This window comes from Panicum hallii, chromosome 5 (genome assembly GCF_002211085.1).
Source record: "Panicum hallii strain FIL2 chromosome 5, PHallii_v3.1, whole genome shotgun sequence".
NCBI classification, from domain to species: Eukaryota; Viridiplantae; Streptophyta; class Magnoliopsida; order Poales; family Poaceae; genus Panicum; species Panicum hallii.
Genome location: NC_038046.1, coordinates 55,194,897 through 55,210,483, shown reverse-complemented (window position 1 = coordinate 55,210,483; position 15,587 = coordinate 55,194,897). Strand labels below are relative to the sequence as shown.

Below are 15,587 nucleotides of genomic sequence, written 5' to 3'. Positions count from 1 at the left end.
ATTCAAAATATAATTCGTTTTAGGACTCCGTCAAAATCCATATTGGTTGATACGGTAAAGTTGATGTTGCTACGCTCATCATGACTCATGAGAAACACTTCCATATGCGCAATTCCCTTTCTTTTTTGGAGGTAGCATGTTTTCATAGGAATTACTAGTTAAAATGTCAACTTGTAGGCCATCTCAATATTTTAAATGGGTTGTGTTTTTGATCAAGGAGTAGGGAGTGGGAGCCTATAGATAGCTTAGCCTTTTGTCATTTTAATTCAATCAGGCAATACCTGTTTCTTTATGCAATTGAACATACGTAGTAAAAGAATTGCAACGCTCTTACTCATGGTTTTATTAGACAAGTTGACCTTTGAGCCTTTGACTTACAATTGGTCAAACTATATGCATTTTTGGTATACAAACATCGTGACGGTAGTTACCACTAAGAATGCTTTTGCACAAATGGTTTCTACTCAAAATTGAAGTTCAAAATCTATTCTTGAGGGCTTCCTCTGTCAAAATGCACCTTCCATCGATGAACTGGGAAAGTGCATCTTTGCCCTTTTTCTTTCTCGTATTGATTAGTGTCAAACATTTTATAAAGACTCCTCTTAGGACATTTTTGGTTGGGCTTTTGCTTTCCAAATGCCAGCTTTTTATGGGTCATAGAAAAGCTAGTTTTGTAAAAGTTGTCTTTGTGTATTGTCTTTTACATTAATAAGATGTATAATACTCCTACATATAGTGCCCCTCAAAACAGTTCTCTTCGGAAGCTAGCAAAAAGCACCTCCAAATGTGCTTTTGGCTACTAATACAAACAAAGCTCTCAAAAGCCAATTTCAAAAGCGCGTTGTTTGTTTTTAGCTTATGGCTTTTGGCCAGAAGCCAAAAGCAAAAGTTGAAACAAACATGGCCTCAGTATTAAGGTGGTTTTTCAAAAGCATATACAAGCTAGTTTCAAGAATCTTCTTACAAAGCATGACTAGTAGAATTGATAAGAAAAAAATATCAGTTTTCAAAAAAAATAAAATATCACGTCAAATTGGGATCCGCAGCACATGGGAGCGTGCCAAAAAACTAGCTTTAAATTCATCCACCTCATTCAAATATATACGAGGTCACGAGGATGATGCGGTATGGTGTTACACTTGCTCAGAATAAGAGATGCCAAGGTTTGCTTCAGAGGCGACCCAAGTGGCACTTGACAGTTCTTACTCCCAGCTCTGGCCTCTGGGCACAGGATCCAGTACCAGAATTGGTGTCAACTCTGAGTTTCTGACGGCACCGGCTCTCGATCTGCCATTCTGCCACCAGGGCATCCACTCGCCGCTGCGGCAGCTCCTGGCCACAGAGAACCACCCGCTGCGAGCATATTCGCCGTTGCTTTCTCCGTAGGTCGATAGATCTCCCATGGGAAGGAGGATCATTTCATGGCTCTGTACTGGCCACACGAAAGCCTGAAAAATATCCAGCTTCTCAGGACCAAGTAGAGAGAGATCTTTCTGCAGCACAGGTCAGTTAAGGCATCACAATTCACAGCATTCAGGTTGTCCGCAAAATTACAGGTTAGGTTCACCCTAAAAGGATGAGCTTGTTACCTGTTTACAAAACCACAAGTCTCTCTCCAGCAGCTCAGTACCAGGATACGAGCAGGTGCATCAATCATGAATACAGCAACACATTAAAACAGTTAAGGCAATGATTACAAAATTGTCGAAATTGACGGCGCGATTCCGAACCTCACAATCATAGGTAGCCATCAACCTTATTATGAGCCTGAACATCTGAATATACACAGAATCTTAACTAGCCACCTTTCAGATAGTCAAGGAGATCACCAATATATATGTAACAGAGGTACAGAGGGGGAATTAATAGAGGTAACTTTTGCCTAAATCTCCAACTTTTATGGGGGAAACAGAAGTTCATCAACTTATAAGCTAACTGTTTAGCAGCAAAAGATGATGGATTTTACTGATCCATGGTACGACCTGTTACACTATGGTATCTCATGGCATGATACCAGAAGATCTATATGCTAACTGTTTCTCTCTGCTATGATAAAACAAGATCGTTGTCGCCAAGGTGCGGCGGCCTCATGCACACCTGAACTTCATGCTCCTCTGGTCCAACCCGGTGCTTTGGGACCATGATTTCTAGTCCAGTTCCTGTCTCATCGTAATATGCCTCAATCTTTGCATCTTCTGGAATCCGGGTGGCTAGAGGTATCTCTCTCACAAACTCGCCAGGAGGGCAGTGCTCAGGGAAAGGGTCTGTCAGCTTGAATGTCCTGTCATGCCTCTTGATGACGGGCATACGGGCGGTGCTCACACATGTTATCTTCACAATGCCATGTGTTAGCGTGTTCCTCCAAGAAACCTTGACGCTGTGTGGGTCGGAGAAGAGCATGCTCACCACGATTAAGTACCCTTCATCATCTTCGTATATCGTCTTGGCAGCAGTGACAGGCCCGCTTGCATGTTTTGCCACACCAGTGAATTCATGCATCCATGATGGCTCACCAGTATGAGCTTCTACCTCTTGCTCTCTGTCAGAACATGAATTGTTTGCCATCACACAGTCCTCCTCCACACCATGGCCAAAGAAATCCTTGCGCCGTTTGGCACATTTGGGTGAAAGGTCCATCCCATCATCTGATGATGGTGGAGTTGATAGGTTGAGACCTGAACCATTCAATCCCTTCTTATGACTGTGAGATCCATGTGCAGCACTCTTTGATGCCGGTGGATGTGGCCTGTCAAGTTCAAAATCGGTGCTCGGAAGATTCCTCCATGACTCAAAGTCACTGGCTTCAGATGGTATTGAGAAATTAAGTTCCCTGCCTGTAAGTTCAACCCACCTCTTCAAGTCGGCCTCAGGAACTGCTGATAAATTAGGTGAGACCACAATCTCAATCCCATGAAGGCACTGTGGGTTCGACAGTCCTCGGTAATGCTTTCGCTGCATGCGGTGCGACCTTGAAAAGCCCTTGTCAGCACTGAATGGGAATGATGGCTCCCCATGCTTGGAATGTCCATTCATGAAACTTCGGAGCTGCATCTTACCAAGGGCATTGTCAGGCCGCTCCTTGAAAACCCACATGTACATGTTCTCCATGTCGTGCTGCACCAGGAAGACATCAAGGCGAAGGTCAGACTTGTCGAAGCCTGAGATACACCCGGACGCATCTCGTGTCACCTTCCCCTTTGGCTTCTCCACAAGCGCAGGCCTGAAGTAGTGATTGAAGAAGAACCATGCACCCCAAATGCTGTCTCCTCGCTTAGCACACTTCCTCGCGCCGACGCCGATAGTGGTATTGCCATTGCCGGTCAACTTTGGAAGTGTAAGCGCAACCTCAGACTCATAGTTATGTGTTCCAAGAGTGACATCAAGTATGTCGAACCCTTCGAGGTTCCACGATGGAGGTGGTGGGGAGGGGTCTGCAGAAAGCGGGAGGTTGATGTCCGGGGGACCCGGGTGTGCCGACTCACGCCGGGGAATGACGAAGGGTTCCCGGTCACCACCACTACCAACCCCATTGGCTGCGCCGGAGGACTCGGTGGAGGCCGGGTGCGAGCCCGCAGGGTCCATGGAGAGGAGCGTGCAGGGGTGGCTGTTGCTGTTCTCCATGGAGAGGGATGCGAGGAGGGGCTCCCCCATGGAGAGCTCCCTCCTCTCCTTCTCCTTCGCCCTCCCTATTGTTGCCTACTTCTCTGTTACCTCTTCTTCTTGCTCTGTCACCTCCTGGTGGTTGCTGCCCCTTCTCGCCTGATGCCCCAATCAAGGCTCACGACGACCATGGGAGCCCCACGGGTTGCTCACAGCCTTGCCTCATCAAAGATGGAACTTTGAGCACCAGCAGATCGGGATTTGTGGTGAGAAACGCCTTCTTCGGAATAAAACTGAGATCTTTCAGGCCAATCCAACGGGCACGACCCTGAAAAAGGATGGAGTTGCAAGTTATTTTTTAACCTCGTCAAATTAACACTGACAACTGCATAGAAATCAGCATCTGAACCGCGGAAACGAAACGAAAATTTCCTCTTTTCTAACGGTAGCAACTCGGAGCTTCTGCCACAACAATTCGATATTTTTTTTCCCAAATTGCAACGAAGGAACAAAATTTCCCCAAACCATACCAGATAAGATCTCGAAAGCCCCACTATCCACCCAAAAAATTTCATGGGAATGCTAGAAAACAAAGAAGAAGAAGAAATAATAGACGGGAAAACAGAACAGTAGGTGGGGGTCGTGGGAGGAAGAAGGGAAGCCCTTGCCCTGATCTAACCTTGTGGAAGGAAGAAGCTTCCGGAAGTCCCTTGCTTCCCGGGTACAAGCCCTCCTGCAGGGGGCTGCGGCGTCTCCGCCCGAGCTCTCGCCGGCGACGGGGGAGGGGAAGGGAAGAGGAGGAGAAAGGAGAGGACAGGAGGGGAGGGCCCAGAGAAGAAGAGGCAACAGGGGTCTGGGTGTCAACGGGTTCGGGTCCGGCTGGTCCATTGCGGGTCACAACCTGCAAGCGCGTCTCGTCTCTTTTCCTCCAAGGAACGGTGCAGGTGGCCCTGGCTGGATCCTCGCTAAAATCCACGGGAAAAGGCATCAACTCGTCGTAGATGCGAACCCAAATCGTGATCTTTAGCCACATGACGCGCCATCATTATCTTAAGAAGAATGGCGTATATCATTATCTTAGGAAAAATGACGTTATAATTATCGTATTTCGGTGTTTGGATCAGCTAGAGCTTGTGAAAGATTGGATACTGTTTAGATCCTTAGATAAGGGGTTGCTGCTATCGGATGTTAATAGTCTATAATACTCCTAGCTAAATGACCATTACCAACCCAGGACGGAGATTGTAAAAGCTAACTCAAAAGTTGACATGGTAGAGCTTTGAAAAGCTACAATCCACAAGCTTTAGCTAATCAGATCTTAATTTATTTTTAGACTTATTCGATTATTGTTAGGCAGCACAAAAACTTACCTACCTACCTTAGTTGATACTAGTTGTGGATGTACTTTGCTTGTTGTACCATCTATAATTGGAATTATAATGTACGGACATCTAATCATATTGGGTGTAGTTTTACCATCCCTCACATGATCAATTTTCGGAATGTTGGGTCTTTGCTCGGTTTAATATGATGGCTCTCTCTTTTTTATCTCCTTATTTAGCCACTTCTTTCTCATCCTACCGTGATTGCTAGAGCAATGCTGCCCATCCTCCATTTATCATCTTCGACAGCTCTTGCCGCTAGATTTGTCGCCACTCTTGCTCTTGAGCACAAAGCACAGTTGTTATAAAATTGACATGGAGCCTGTGGTTTCGGTTGAGCGGAACTGTGGGCAACAAACACAGAGATCTGCAGCCAGATTAAAAAAATGTTAAGAGTCCATGTCAATCATACTTGACTAATGGAAACCTACGAAGACGAACTCCACTGCCACGTCAGCCAAAAGGTTGAGGAATACTACTTTATTTTTAAACAACTTTCCAGTTGGGGATTAACAAATAATGAAACCGAATCAAGACTGAAAAAAAGATTAAACAACAACCGGACCTTTTCCATAGCAAAACACAAATTTATTACTCCTTCCATTCTAAAATGTAAGTTATTTTAATTTTTCTATATTCATATATTTTATTATGCATCTATCTATACATATTATATCTAGATACATGACAAATACTATGAATCAAACATTGCTAAAACCATATATATTTTAGAACGCAAGAAATACATCTCGGGCAGATGCACAAGTCCCTCTTGGCAGCTACTAGCCGTTGGTTTGTATCACAGCAGCAGGCAGGTTCCTGAATTCTTAACAGCTGATTAGTATGCGGTCAGGTAGTGCCTGCTATAGTTGACGAGCGCTAGGACTAGGTGCTTGACAAGTGCCGTACGCGACAAGAAGGCCTGAGCGTCTGGAAGAGGGAGATTATTCTGACGAGCCTGTGCGTCCGGAAACTGCGATGCAATGCCCTCAAGGCAAAGATACGACTCGTTCGCGAGGACCAAGGTTGCAATTGTTTAGCAAGATTCTGGGACAAAATGGCAATACAATTTAATTTGAATTCTTTTTTAATGAAATTTTGTCTTCTTAATACCATATCATTAGTCTGTTTGGACGAAGACGGTTAGATACACGTACGACGCGATGCAACCATTTGATTCAGTATCGTTGATTATTGTACGCTCAATGATTCGAAATATTTTTAACCTTCGTTAGCCGGATGTCATTGGACATAAGTCAATTCTCCCACTGTGCTTTCTTATTTTTTCTATGATTTAATTCCACTTGAAAAAAAAACCATTTGAAGGAGACGACGATGCAAAAGGTGAGCAACAAAGCCGTGTGGTGTTAGGACAGATCGCTCGCTGAGTCACGAGCAGGCAGCTCAACATTGCACACTTGGAGGTGTAAACGGAACAAGATCTGGGGTGCGTGGCATCAGTGGTGGTTAGGATGGTGATGCTCACGCACTGCCACTTGAAAAGCATGGCACGGTGTCACCGGATGGTCATGGGCAGGGACAATCTGAAAGGCTTTGCGCAGTCTGCATAATTGGAGAGCAAGTTCACCAGGCGAAAAAGAAGCAGAGACCGGCATCGCTCTTACGATTTCCGGCAACTGGACGGAAGATAGAAAGAAAGCGAGAGAGGCACATCAAACCTACCAGCTGCAGAAAGGCAGTCCAGGGATGCAGAGAGAGATGCAGTTGGAGGCTTTCTTTCATCAGTCAACCTCATGTCTCTGCCTACTACCCTTATCAGCTATCACACCACCTCTTTTTTTCCGAGCGAGAGAGTAGCCACTGCGTATCTGATTTGCCTAAAGCAAGTGGTGACTGTATCTTTCTTGCTTCTTGCTATTCAGGGCAACAAGTGACTCCACTTACAGAAACTCTATTTTTTTAAGAAGAAAAGATAATTAGATCCGATTCGAAAAGGCAGAGCATCAACTCTGAAAACCGCCAAATTTGTTTTGAGCAACATCCACTTGTATAAATTTATTTCCATTTACCCATCAACACTCTGTTACTGGCACCTGATAAGAGCAGCACGTTCTAACATTCCCTTGTCTGCATGCTTGCTCTGAAGAACAAACGTGAGGGGTTCAGTGCATCCTCAAAATACACTAGTTACTTTCACTGGACGGTGAAGCTCATGCGGAGTAGTATTAGGTTATGCGGTTTTCGCCTTCGACATGGCCTTCTCCCACTAGGCGAGCATGTAACAGTACATGGAGAATGCATCCCGTGCTCCCACCCCTTCCCATTCTCCCGTTTATAAAACATAAACACCAAAAGCGCATAAGAGATTCCATTAAAAATATCAATGGATAGATAACGCAATGATCTTTGTTCGTGCAAAATTTGAGGTTCAACAAAATTTTGTACAAAGAGAAACAAAAAGGACAAGATTGGCATGCATTTGACACGCATTCCCCACCAACCGAGCCAGCAGCAAACTTTTGTGGAACATTATCCTTAGCTGGTTTTATTTAATTTATCCATGGAAAAGTTAACTTTTTCCTTGTTACACCCAAACACTGTTGGCAACAGATAAGAGTAGTATTCTAACAAATCCCCAGTCTGCAGACATCCACTGAAGATTAAGTTGCAAACAAGAGCCATCATTCTCAGGTTACTGGATACTCCAGAACTAGGAAGCCCTTATGAAGTATTATGCAGCTTTTGCCTTTGATAAGGCCTTCTTCCTTTGAGTGAGCATATAATGGAACAAGTACGGAAACCCTGAGAGTCATCAAAATGAAACAACACAGCGTCTTTTCAGACCCTACTTCATTACAATGCCGGTCACTAAATGTAGGAAAATTGTGTTGGGATGTGGTACCTGGAATGTAGAGGATGGATAAAATAATACAAAAATAGTAGTAGCTGAAGGAGAAATTCCACTTGTCAGGCATCTCGAGACAGTATTTCCCAGATGCCTGCAAAGTATGAGCAAGGAAAGGAAGGTAGAGCCTGTTATCAAATGAGCAACATCATTTAGCCCTTTCTTGTTTTCTAATATCCGAGTTACCTTTATGGAAGGAAGGGCGGCATAGACTAAGCCAAGCTCACTGACAAGACCGATAGGATAGAACACAAAAAATGTACTGTACCTATAAATAGTTGATCAAAGAACAATGAAGCACGTCACTGTTTGCTATAAAGAAAATAAGTTCTTTTAACTCTAAGTGAAATAGTAATATTTCTATGGAATAGGTGCCAACCTAAGCCACAGGTGCCAGTAAGGTATAATTCCAAATGCTTCCTTCAAACCAAAGAAAGAGTATCTTATGACCTGTAACGAATCAGCAAACTTTTATAAAGTTTACGTGTCATGAAGAAAATACCACAAATCCAAGACTAAGATTAGAACAAGAATTTCAAAGCTCTGGTTAACTTGTTTTTTTTTACTCTTGACAAATTTCAAGAATACCATGGCATTAAGAAGCAAGATTCATGCTATTGCAATCAAGAACCTTTGAGAACACGGAACATATTTTCGATGTTGTATTTACATGTACCTCAGTTATAGACCAGCTTAGGACCAAGGAAGTAACGAGAACGTGCGAATGTGTCTGTAATACAAAAATCTACAAAGATTAGTCCGGAGTAAAATTAATCCAGTCGTAAGAGTTATAACATCACCTAATCTCTATGTATTCTATATTTAGAGTGCTTTCAAGTCTATAACTTGTTCTAAAGCTCAAAAATAAAATAATATCTCTCCAATATGAACTGAGACTTTCTAATTATGTGCAAACGATACCTCAGCAAAGCTCCACAAGATGCCCCATGTAACAAACAACCTCCCCGAAAGTTGTGGAAGAGTTGCAGAGACGGGAGATCTCACAAACCCTTAAATCAGTTCAACATATCATAGTGGTTAGAAACTATATAAGCGAAGAAAAGCAATTTGTTTGGGAATAATTCTTAAATCTGACATGACACTTTGTGAAATTTAAAATTAATATTCATGCATGTGTTCAAAGTAATAAAGGTTTTTGTTTTTATAATAAAATTTGATTTGATTGGAAAGTAGGCAACATGAAAAAATGGACACAAAATTTCAACGCATGCTCAAGAGGTATGCATTAATTGAAAGTACAATGTATTTTTTGTTATGTGTGCACCCAAACGGATCTTTTTACCAAAAATTCCAGAACAGGGACAATCCAGAATTTCATTACTTTTTATGAGATCTTTTTACCAAATACCATGAACTAGTCCTGTATACGGATAAACTTAAAGCGAAGAATATCCAGTAGATCCTAAACATTGTGTTTTCTACTAAAGTTTCCACCAAGCAGAATTGCTAGGAACTAATAGTCCTTCAGAACACACGGAAATTTTTTATCCCTTTTTAGGCTGGTGCACTACAATTTTCGAGATTGACAAGGATAGTGGAAATAACTTAACTGAAAGAGAGAAGCAATTCTTACCTATAATAGCATGAAGAATCTGAAGTACCAGCGAGACCATCATCAGGAGAAAACAAAACCTTTATTTCTCATGTACAAAAATATAAAAAGATACAAAAATGCATAACTAGGATGGAAGAATACAATAAGAGGATTTTTACGGTGATTGGATATAAAACCTGAAAGCAATATGATTTAAGGTTGCTTCAAAGTGAATCCGGCATAAATATATATAAAAAAAACTGCCACCATTTTAGAACTTCTTTTTCGTATATTTGGAAGTGTTTCTTGACTTATCTATTTCAATGAAGATATTATTTATTTCAATTATTGTAATTATGGCAATGAAAGAAATACTGGCACACTCCAATTTGAATGCGGCAAGGCTGCTCCTGCGTTTCTAGTTATACAATTGCACTAAGATTTTACCTCCAGTAAGGCAGAAGTCTGTGCGAATAGCAGCGGCTGCTCAACAGCTTCATAGACACTCTCATGCCCCTTGGCCAATAATGTCCAGGTTGTGCAGTACAGAACTTGCACCCTACAAGATCCAAAGTCCAAGAATCCCAATAATCAAGCCAACAAGGAGCCCAATTCCAATACGAGAGGTGTTGTGCCCCAAAATTCAAAATGCATGCAAAAACTCAATTTGGAACTGAAGAACAGCTAGCAGACAGAGCATTCGACCATCCATAGAAGACAACCCAGTTGTACACGGAGAGGTAGAGCCGCTGAACCACCGACCCGCCGCCCGCCATTGAAGAGTTGTAGTGAGAAGGAAGACACTAAGATGGCCTTGTTTTTATATTGGTGGCTTTGGCGTAATGATGTAAATGAATCATATGCACCAAAAAACCTTTCAGCATCTTGGCTGTGGCTGCAACTGCCCACCACCCTCACTAATTGCAACCATGTGACCTGTGAGTTTCTGATAAGTGAATTCCATTCGGACACAGTGGGTAACACATGCACAGTTTCTTTCTCTAAAATGATTTCTTTCATGTCGAGGCAGTGCTCGCTCCCGGCTGCTGCAAAAAGAAAAAAGAAAGAAAGAAAGAAAAAATCTTCTTCCCTCCAACTGTTTTGTTTTGAATCAGATACCAATACGTATAAGTTCAGATCGTAACATGTGATTAGAAGGGTTAGCTGATCTACGCCTCTCGTTTTACACCGACCAAAAAAAAATTATATGCTGTTATACGAGGCATCACAGGCTTGATTCAATTCGAAACTCTACCCGGTTATCCTGCATTCTCAAGAATAAAACGTGCATAGATGCCACTATGCCACCAAGAATCGCAGCTGAAAAGCATGTGGTGGTGTGTGTGCACTAAGACCCTGTTGACATCAGCGGTCACCAGTCATGCATGTAGTTTAGAGCGAGGTAATAGGAAGAGGACCCATCAACAGCTAGCTCTCGATCGGAGCAATACTCTAGTGTGAACAACTAGTTCACAGGAAGCAAGCCAGCCAGCTAGGAGGCTACACGAAGCTTGTTGCCCTCCTGTTCTTATTTCGGATCACGTTATCCATGACAATAATGTTGCATGATCTGCGCACCTAAATGAAACAAAAGTGGGCGAAGCGCCATCCACTCCGCGTCGGCGCTGGTTCGCTCTGCTCGTGCAGTCTGTTACCGGCAACTCAAAGTATGTTACCGATCATAATTAACTTCTCCGAATCTCCACCATCCACTCTTCTCCTTCCCGGAGCTGCCCTTCCTTCGTTCTGCTCTTGCATCCGTGAACCTGGAACTCCTCGAGTTGAAGAAGCAGGCAGGCATCGGAGAAGTTTCGGCAGTAGAACCTATCGGTGGATCGGAGTAGTCGTAGGATCTAATTTACATTAGTAGTACGGATTATGTGTGCACTCCAAAAAGGGTTACTAGGTTGAGTTTGGTTTGCTTCCAAATTCGCTTCTTAATTAGTTTATAGGTATGCATCCATACTCATTCCGTGGAAAACATGTACACACGCACTCATACCATGCACATACTCCTTTGTTTGTTGAAAATACAGCGCGCGGCCTCGGGGCTAATTAGTCATTTTTAATTAGTTCGTTGAAACAATCCGTTAGCCTTCCACGATTAAATACTGAGGTGGACCCGATAAGGCTTTGAGCATGTTGAGAATAGCAAGGGAGCAATTACACGCCCGTGTAGAAAATATAACACATTTATGAGCTATTGGCTGACAGCATCAATCATTCAAATATAATCAATCAATCAATCAATCGTGTATTATTGCCTAAAACTCAAGTTCGAGTGACAGCACATCTGGCAGATGTACGAGGGATTAGCATTAACCGGAAAGAAGGCATCGAATCAACATGGCATTTCAAGTACAACAACAACCGACATTTGTATCAGATGCATGAGGGATTAACAAAGGCATCAAATCAACATGGAAATTCAACCTGTGAATTATGGCCAATTTCGAAACAACAATAGTTCAAACATGCAGCACCTGATACATTCCTTGGTACAACATGTATTGATCGAACAATTCATGAGAATAGTTCTATTCTAACAATCCCCAATCACTAACTTCTACTGAAAGAGTTGAGGCACATTGCGACATCACGCAATGCATTCGGTTACCAAGCTCTTAGCAGCATTACGCAGTTTTAGCCTTCGATAGAGCTTTCTTGCGCTGAGAGAGCATGTAGGTGAACATGTGCGGGCTTCCTGCAACCAAAGTGAGACAATGCACCTTCTTGTAAGACCCTATTTCCCTAGAATATTAATAGCAAAAAGGAACACGCTAGCTAACAAGGGAAGGGTTACCTGGAATATAGATCATGAGGGCAAGAATGGATGTAAAGTAGTAATCATACGAGAAATTCCATCTGTTCGGCAATCTAAAGCAATATTTCTCCGATGCCTGAAATCAGTCACCAATAAAATGAGCAGTTAAAATGACTGTTACAAGATGAACAACATTGAGCTCTTTATGTTTTTTTTTCCCACTTACCTTTATGTATGGCAAGGCAATCCAAATCAGGCCAACCTCGCTCGAGATACCAGTAGGATACAACACCATAAAGGTGCTATACCTGCAAGCAATCAATAGCACAAAAATTAAACATGACACTTTTAAAGAAATTTATTGATAATATAGTAAATAATCTCTAAATTTAGAGCAAATTGTGAGATACATTTTTTCTTGACGAGTACCAACCTCAGCCATAGGAGCCATGAAGGTGTAAATCCAAGTGCCTCCTTCATCCCAAAAAAAGAGTATCTAATGATCTGCGGTAAAAAACAGTTTCTCATAAGGTTACTCTGAAATGCAGAAAATAAGGTGCTAGTATTTAGGTTTTAGTATCATGTACTTAAGCGCAACATTATGAGTTCTAGGAGTTTCGGGTTAGTACTTTGAAGAATCACATCAAGAAATAAGTACCTCTGTGATCGACCAGCTTATGACCAGGGTGGTAACAAGAATGTGGGCTCGGGTCTGCAAAACAAGGTCATTATATATTCCTACAGAAAGGATGTCATGTAAGAAATATGAACACTTGCTAGTGGACAATACCTCAGGAAAACTCCACAAGATGCCCCATGTAAGGAACAACCTGGATCCAATTTGTGGAAGAGTAGCAGACACCGGAGACCTCACCAACCCTAAAAAGAAGACAACCTTATCACAACACTGACAAAAAATGAACAAATACCACAGGAGTGAAGAAAACATCATTTTCATATAGATCTAATAATCCTAGGACACTGTTTGAAAAATGAAAGTCAAGTCTTCAATGTGTTCAAGATCTAGGATCAGGTCCACTTTTTGAGAAGACTACTAGGAAAAAGGGGTATATACTAATATCAGTCAAGCAGAAAGAAAAAATTCGTACCTACAAGTCCGTGCAGAATCTGTCCCACCAATCCACCATCATTGTTGCAACCAGGGAAACACAAAGAGTTTAGTACCTCAAAATCTTCATGTGGGAGGAAAATAAGCAAAAGAACATTGAATCTTGAACTACGACACTATAAGAAATTTCACACAAAGTTCACCTAGCATAGCAAAAGAATATAACTGGCGTTGAATCACCGCAGTATTTTGCTACAACACCTAGTAACTGAAGTTACTATGCATAGCAGCAAATCCACATTAAGCAAAAGAACACTGAATCTTGAACTACGACAATACTAGAAATTTCACACAGAGTTCACCTAGCACAGCAAAAGAATATACAGGAAGTTGAATCACCGCGGAATTTTGCTACAGCCCCTGGTAACTGAAGTAACTATGGATAGCAGCTATGTGGATTTTCAGTTCTTTCTGCCCAGAACCACAAGAAAAGAATTTTGCTTGTATCTTCACCCAAACTTCAAGTGGTAAATCCTACTAGGGTAAATCATGACCACAACTAATGAGCTGAACAAAAATATGCAATTTGCGCTAAGTTTATAGTTTTACTGTGACAGAGCAAAAAAATGAATAGGACCATTAAATGAAAATGAGGGAGAAGGAAAGAAACACTGAATCGTGAGCTACGGAACTAGAAGAAATTTCACACAGTTCATCTAGCAAAGCAAAAACAAATCACTGAAGTTGAATCACCGCGGTATTAGCATACATATCAGTTTCGTTGATTTGCGTTTTCTGCCTAGAACTCCAAGAGAATTTTACTTGTGTCCATACCCAAGCATCACAGCAGTAAGCCAGTAATCTTGAGTAGACTCATAGTACAACTAATGAGCTAAGCAAAAACCTTTAATTGCGCCAAGCTCGCAGCTTTTACTGTGACAGCAAAAACTGAAGTACACCACTAGATGAAAACAGAGGAGGAACGATAAATAAAGAAAGAGAAAACGACATACCTCCATGATTGCGGCCGTCTGCGCGAACTGCAGCGGCCGCTCGACGGCGGCGTAGACGGCCTCGTGCCCGCTCTTCCGCAGCACCAGGACGGCGTAATAAAGCACCTGCGCCCTGCAAAACCACGAGATCCAACAAACGTCCCGAATCAATCCAAGAAGCGGGCAAAGAAGCAAGACGGGAAATATCCACCCGGAACCAAGAGGAAGAGCAGCAGGCGGGCGGGGCACGGACCATCCGACGAAGACAACCCAGTTGTAGACCGATAGGTAGAGCCGCCGCAGCGCCGAGCCGACACCCGCCATCGCCGGAGCCGCAGCGAGGAGGAACGAGACGCCGAGATGGTGTGGCAAGAATGGTGCTCAACTGGCTACTAGTAACACGCCGCACGCATCAGATCATCATTGTTCCAGTAAAACAAATCCGTTTTTACATTTGGAGATAATAAAGCCGTAAAACAAAGAAGAAAAGAGGAAGGCAGAGGAACCATACCTGCTGTTGGCGCCAGTAGAGGAGGCTGCGGGGAGGCGTCGTGGTGCAGGGCGCCTGGAGCAGGGCGTCTGCGAGTCACCGCCGGGAACTGCGCCTGGAGCAGGGCGTCTGGAGAAGAGGCGGACAGGAGGCAGGCGGCCGGGCGTCTGCAGAGGGGTGGCGACCTGGAGTGACCGCCGGGACCTGCGCCGAGAGGGGTCGGCCGGAGAAGGGACCGCCGGGATCTGCGCCGCCGCCGGCCCTCTGTTGCCGCGCGCGAGGGCAGAGTCGCGACTAGCGATGACGCAGAGGGGAAAGGAACGGGGGAAAGAAGAAAGCCGTCTTGGCGGTGGGGGCTGCACGGACGGGAGTCCGAATCGATCTGGCAGCGGCGGGCCAACCACCGGTCGGATTGATTTGGAATTCAATTCGGGATCGGTCGGGGTGGATGGAGGACAGGTGAACGGGTGGGCAGAGGGGAGTTATTGCCGCTGCAGCTGCGTAACTGCCCGCCCGTCTCCCGCGCCAATTCGTCCGTGTGAAGCACTGTCACACAAGTGTAGCAGCAGTGCAGTGAACATGCCCTTTCTATTTTCTTCCTCTTTTCAGCTCTCCAAGTAAAAAATACATCTTTTTATTATCCCCATGGACAGTCAATCTTTATAAATCAAGTCATGGTAACCCTGTGATCAATCAGAGCTCCAGCTGAATGTTTTTTTTTGCCTGAATTCCGAAAGAAAAATGAAGGGCGTGCAGATGTCTAGGTTGTAACGGAAACATAAAGTTGTCATGAAAAAATGCTATACAGAGCTGTTGACGTCAGTACTAGCAAGTCATACAGTTATGCCAAACAGATGCACCAGAAACAT

General features: G+C 43.4%; 3 protein-coding genes across 4 annotated transcripts; all 3 read right to left on the bottom strand.

Moving 5' to 3' along the window:
• Positions 1 to 1,722: 1,722 nt before the first annotated feature.
• On the bottom strand, positions 1,723 to 4,471 carry LOC112893527. Its single transcript, XM_025960906.1, has 2 exons — positions 4,280 to 4,471; positions 1,723 to 3,928 (listed from the first exon to the last, which is right to left on the bottom strand). The coding sequence occupies exon 2, from the start codon at positions 3,649 to 3,651 to the stop codon at positions 2,047 to 2,049; it is 1,605 nt and encodes a 534-aa protein (XP_025816691.1). The 5' UTR covers positions 3,652 to 3,928; positions 4,280 to 4,471; the 3' UTR covers positions 1,723 to 2,046.
• Positions 4,472 to 7,460: 2,989 nt separating this feature from the next.
• On the bottom strand, positions 7,461 to 10,238 carry LOC112894083 (very-long-chain (3R)-3-hydroxyacyl-CoA dehydratase PASTICCINO 2A-like). The gene is made up of 9 exons (XM_025961682.1): positions 10,109 to 10,238; positions 9,851 to 9,962; positions 9,443 to 9,461; positions 8,770 to 8,858; positions 8,525 to 8,578; positions 8,228 to 8,298; positions 8,035 to 8,116; positions 7,846 to 7,942; positions 7,461 to 7,745 (listed from the first exon to the last, which is right to left on the bottom strand). Exons 1-9 carry the CDS (start codon positions 10,177 to 10,179, stop codon positions 7,675 to 7,677), a joined length of 666 nt encoding a protein of 221 aa, XP_025817467.1. The 5' UTR covers positions 10,180 to 10,238; the 3' UTR covers positions 7,461 to 7,674.
• A 1,494-nt stretch (positions 10,239 to 11,732) lies between these two features.
• LOC112893032 (very-long-chain (3R)-3-hydroxyacyl-CoA dehydratase PASTICCINO 2A) lies at positions 11,733 to 15,188 on the bottom strand. 2 transcript variants are annotated; one of them, XM_025960171.1, is made up of 10 exons: positions 14,740 to 15,188; positions 14,482 to 14,620; positions 14,250 to 14,361; positions 13,277 to 13,295; positions 12,958 to 13,046; positions 12,826 to 12,879; positions 12,601 to 12,671; positions 12,394 to 12,475; positions 12,207 to 12,303; positions 11,733 to 12,107 (listed from the first exon to the last, which is right to left on the bottom strand). In XM_025960171.1, the coding sequence occupies exons 2-10, from the start codon at positions 14,550 to 14,552 to the stop codon at positions 12,037 to 12,039; spliced, it is 666 nt and encodes a 221-aa protein (XP_025815956.1). In that variant the 5' UTR covers positions 14,553 to 14,620; positions 14,740 to 15,188; the 3' UTR covers positions 11,733 to 12,036. The 2 variants fall into 2 exon arrangements, with proteins under 2 accessions (XP_025815956.1, XP_025815955.1); XM_025960170.1 differs by having other exon boundaries at positions 14,482 to 14,617; positions 14,740 to 15,187.
• Between the last annotated feature and the right edge of the window lie 399 nt (positions 15,189 to 15,587).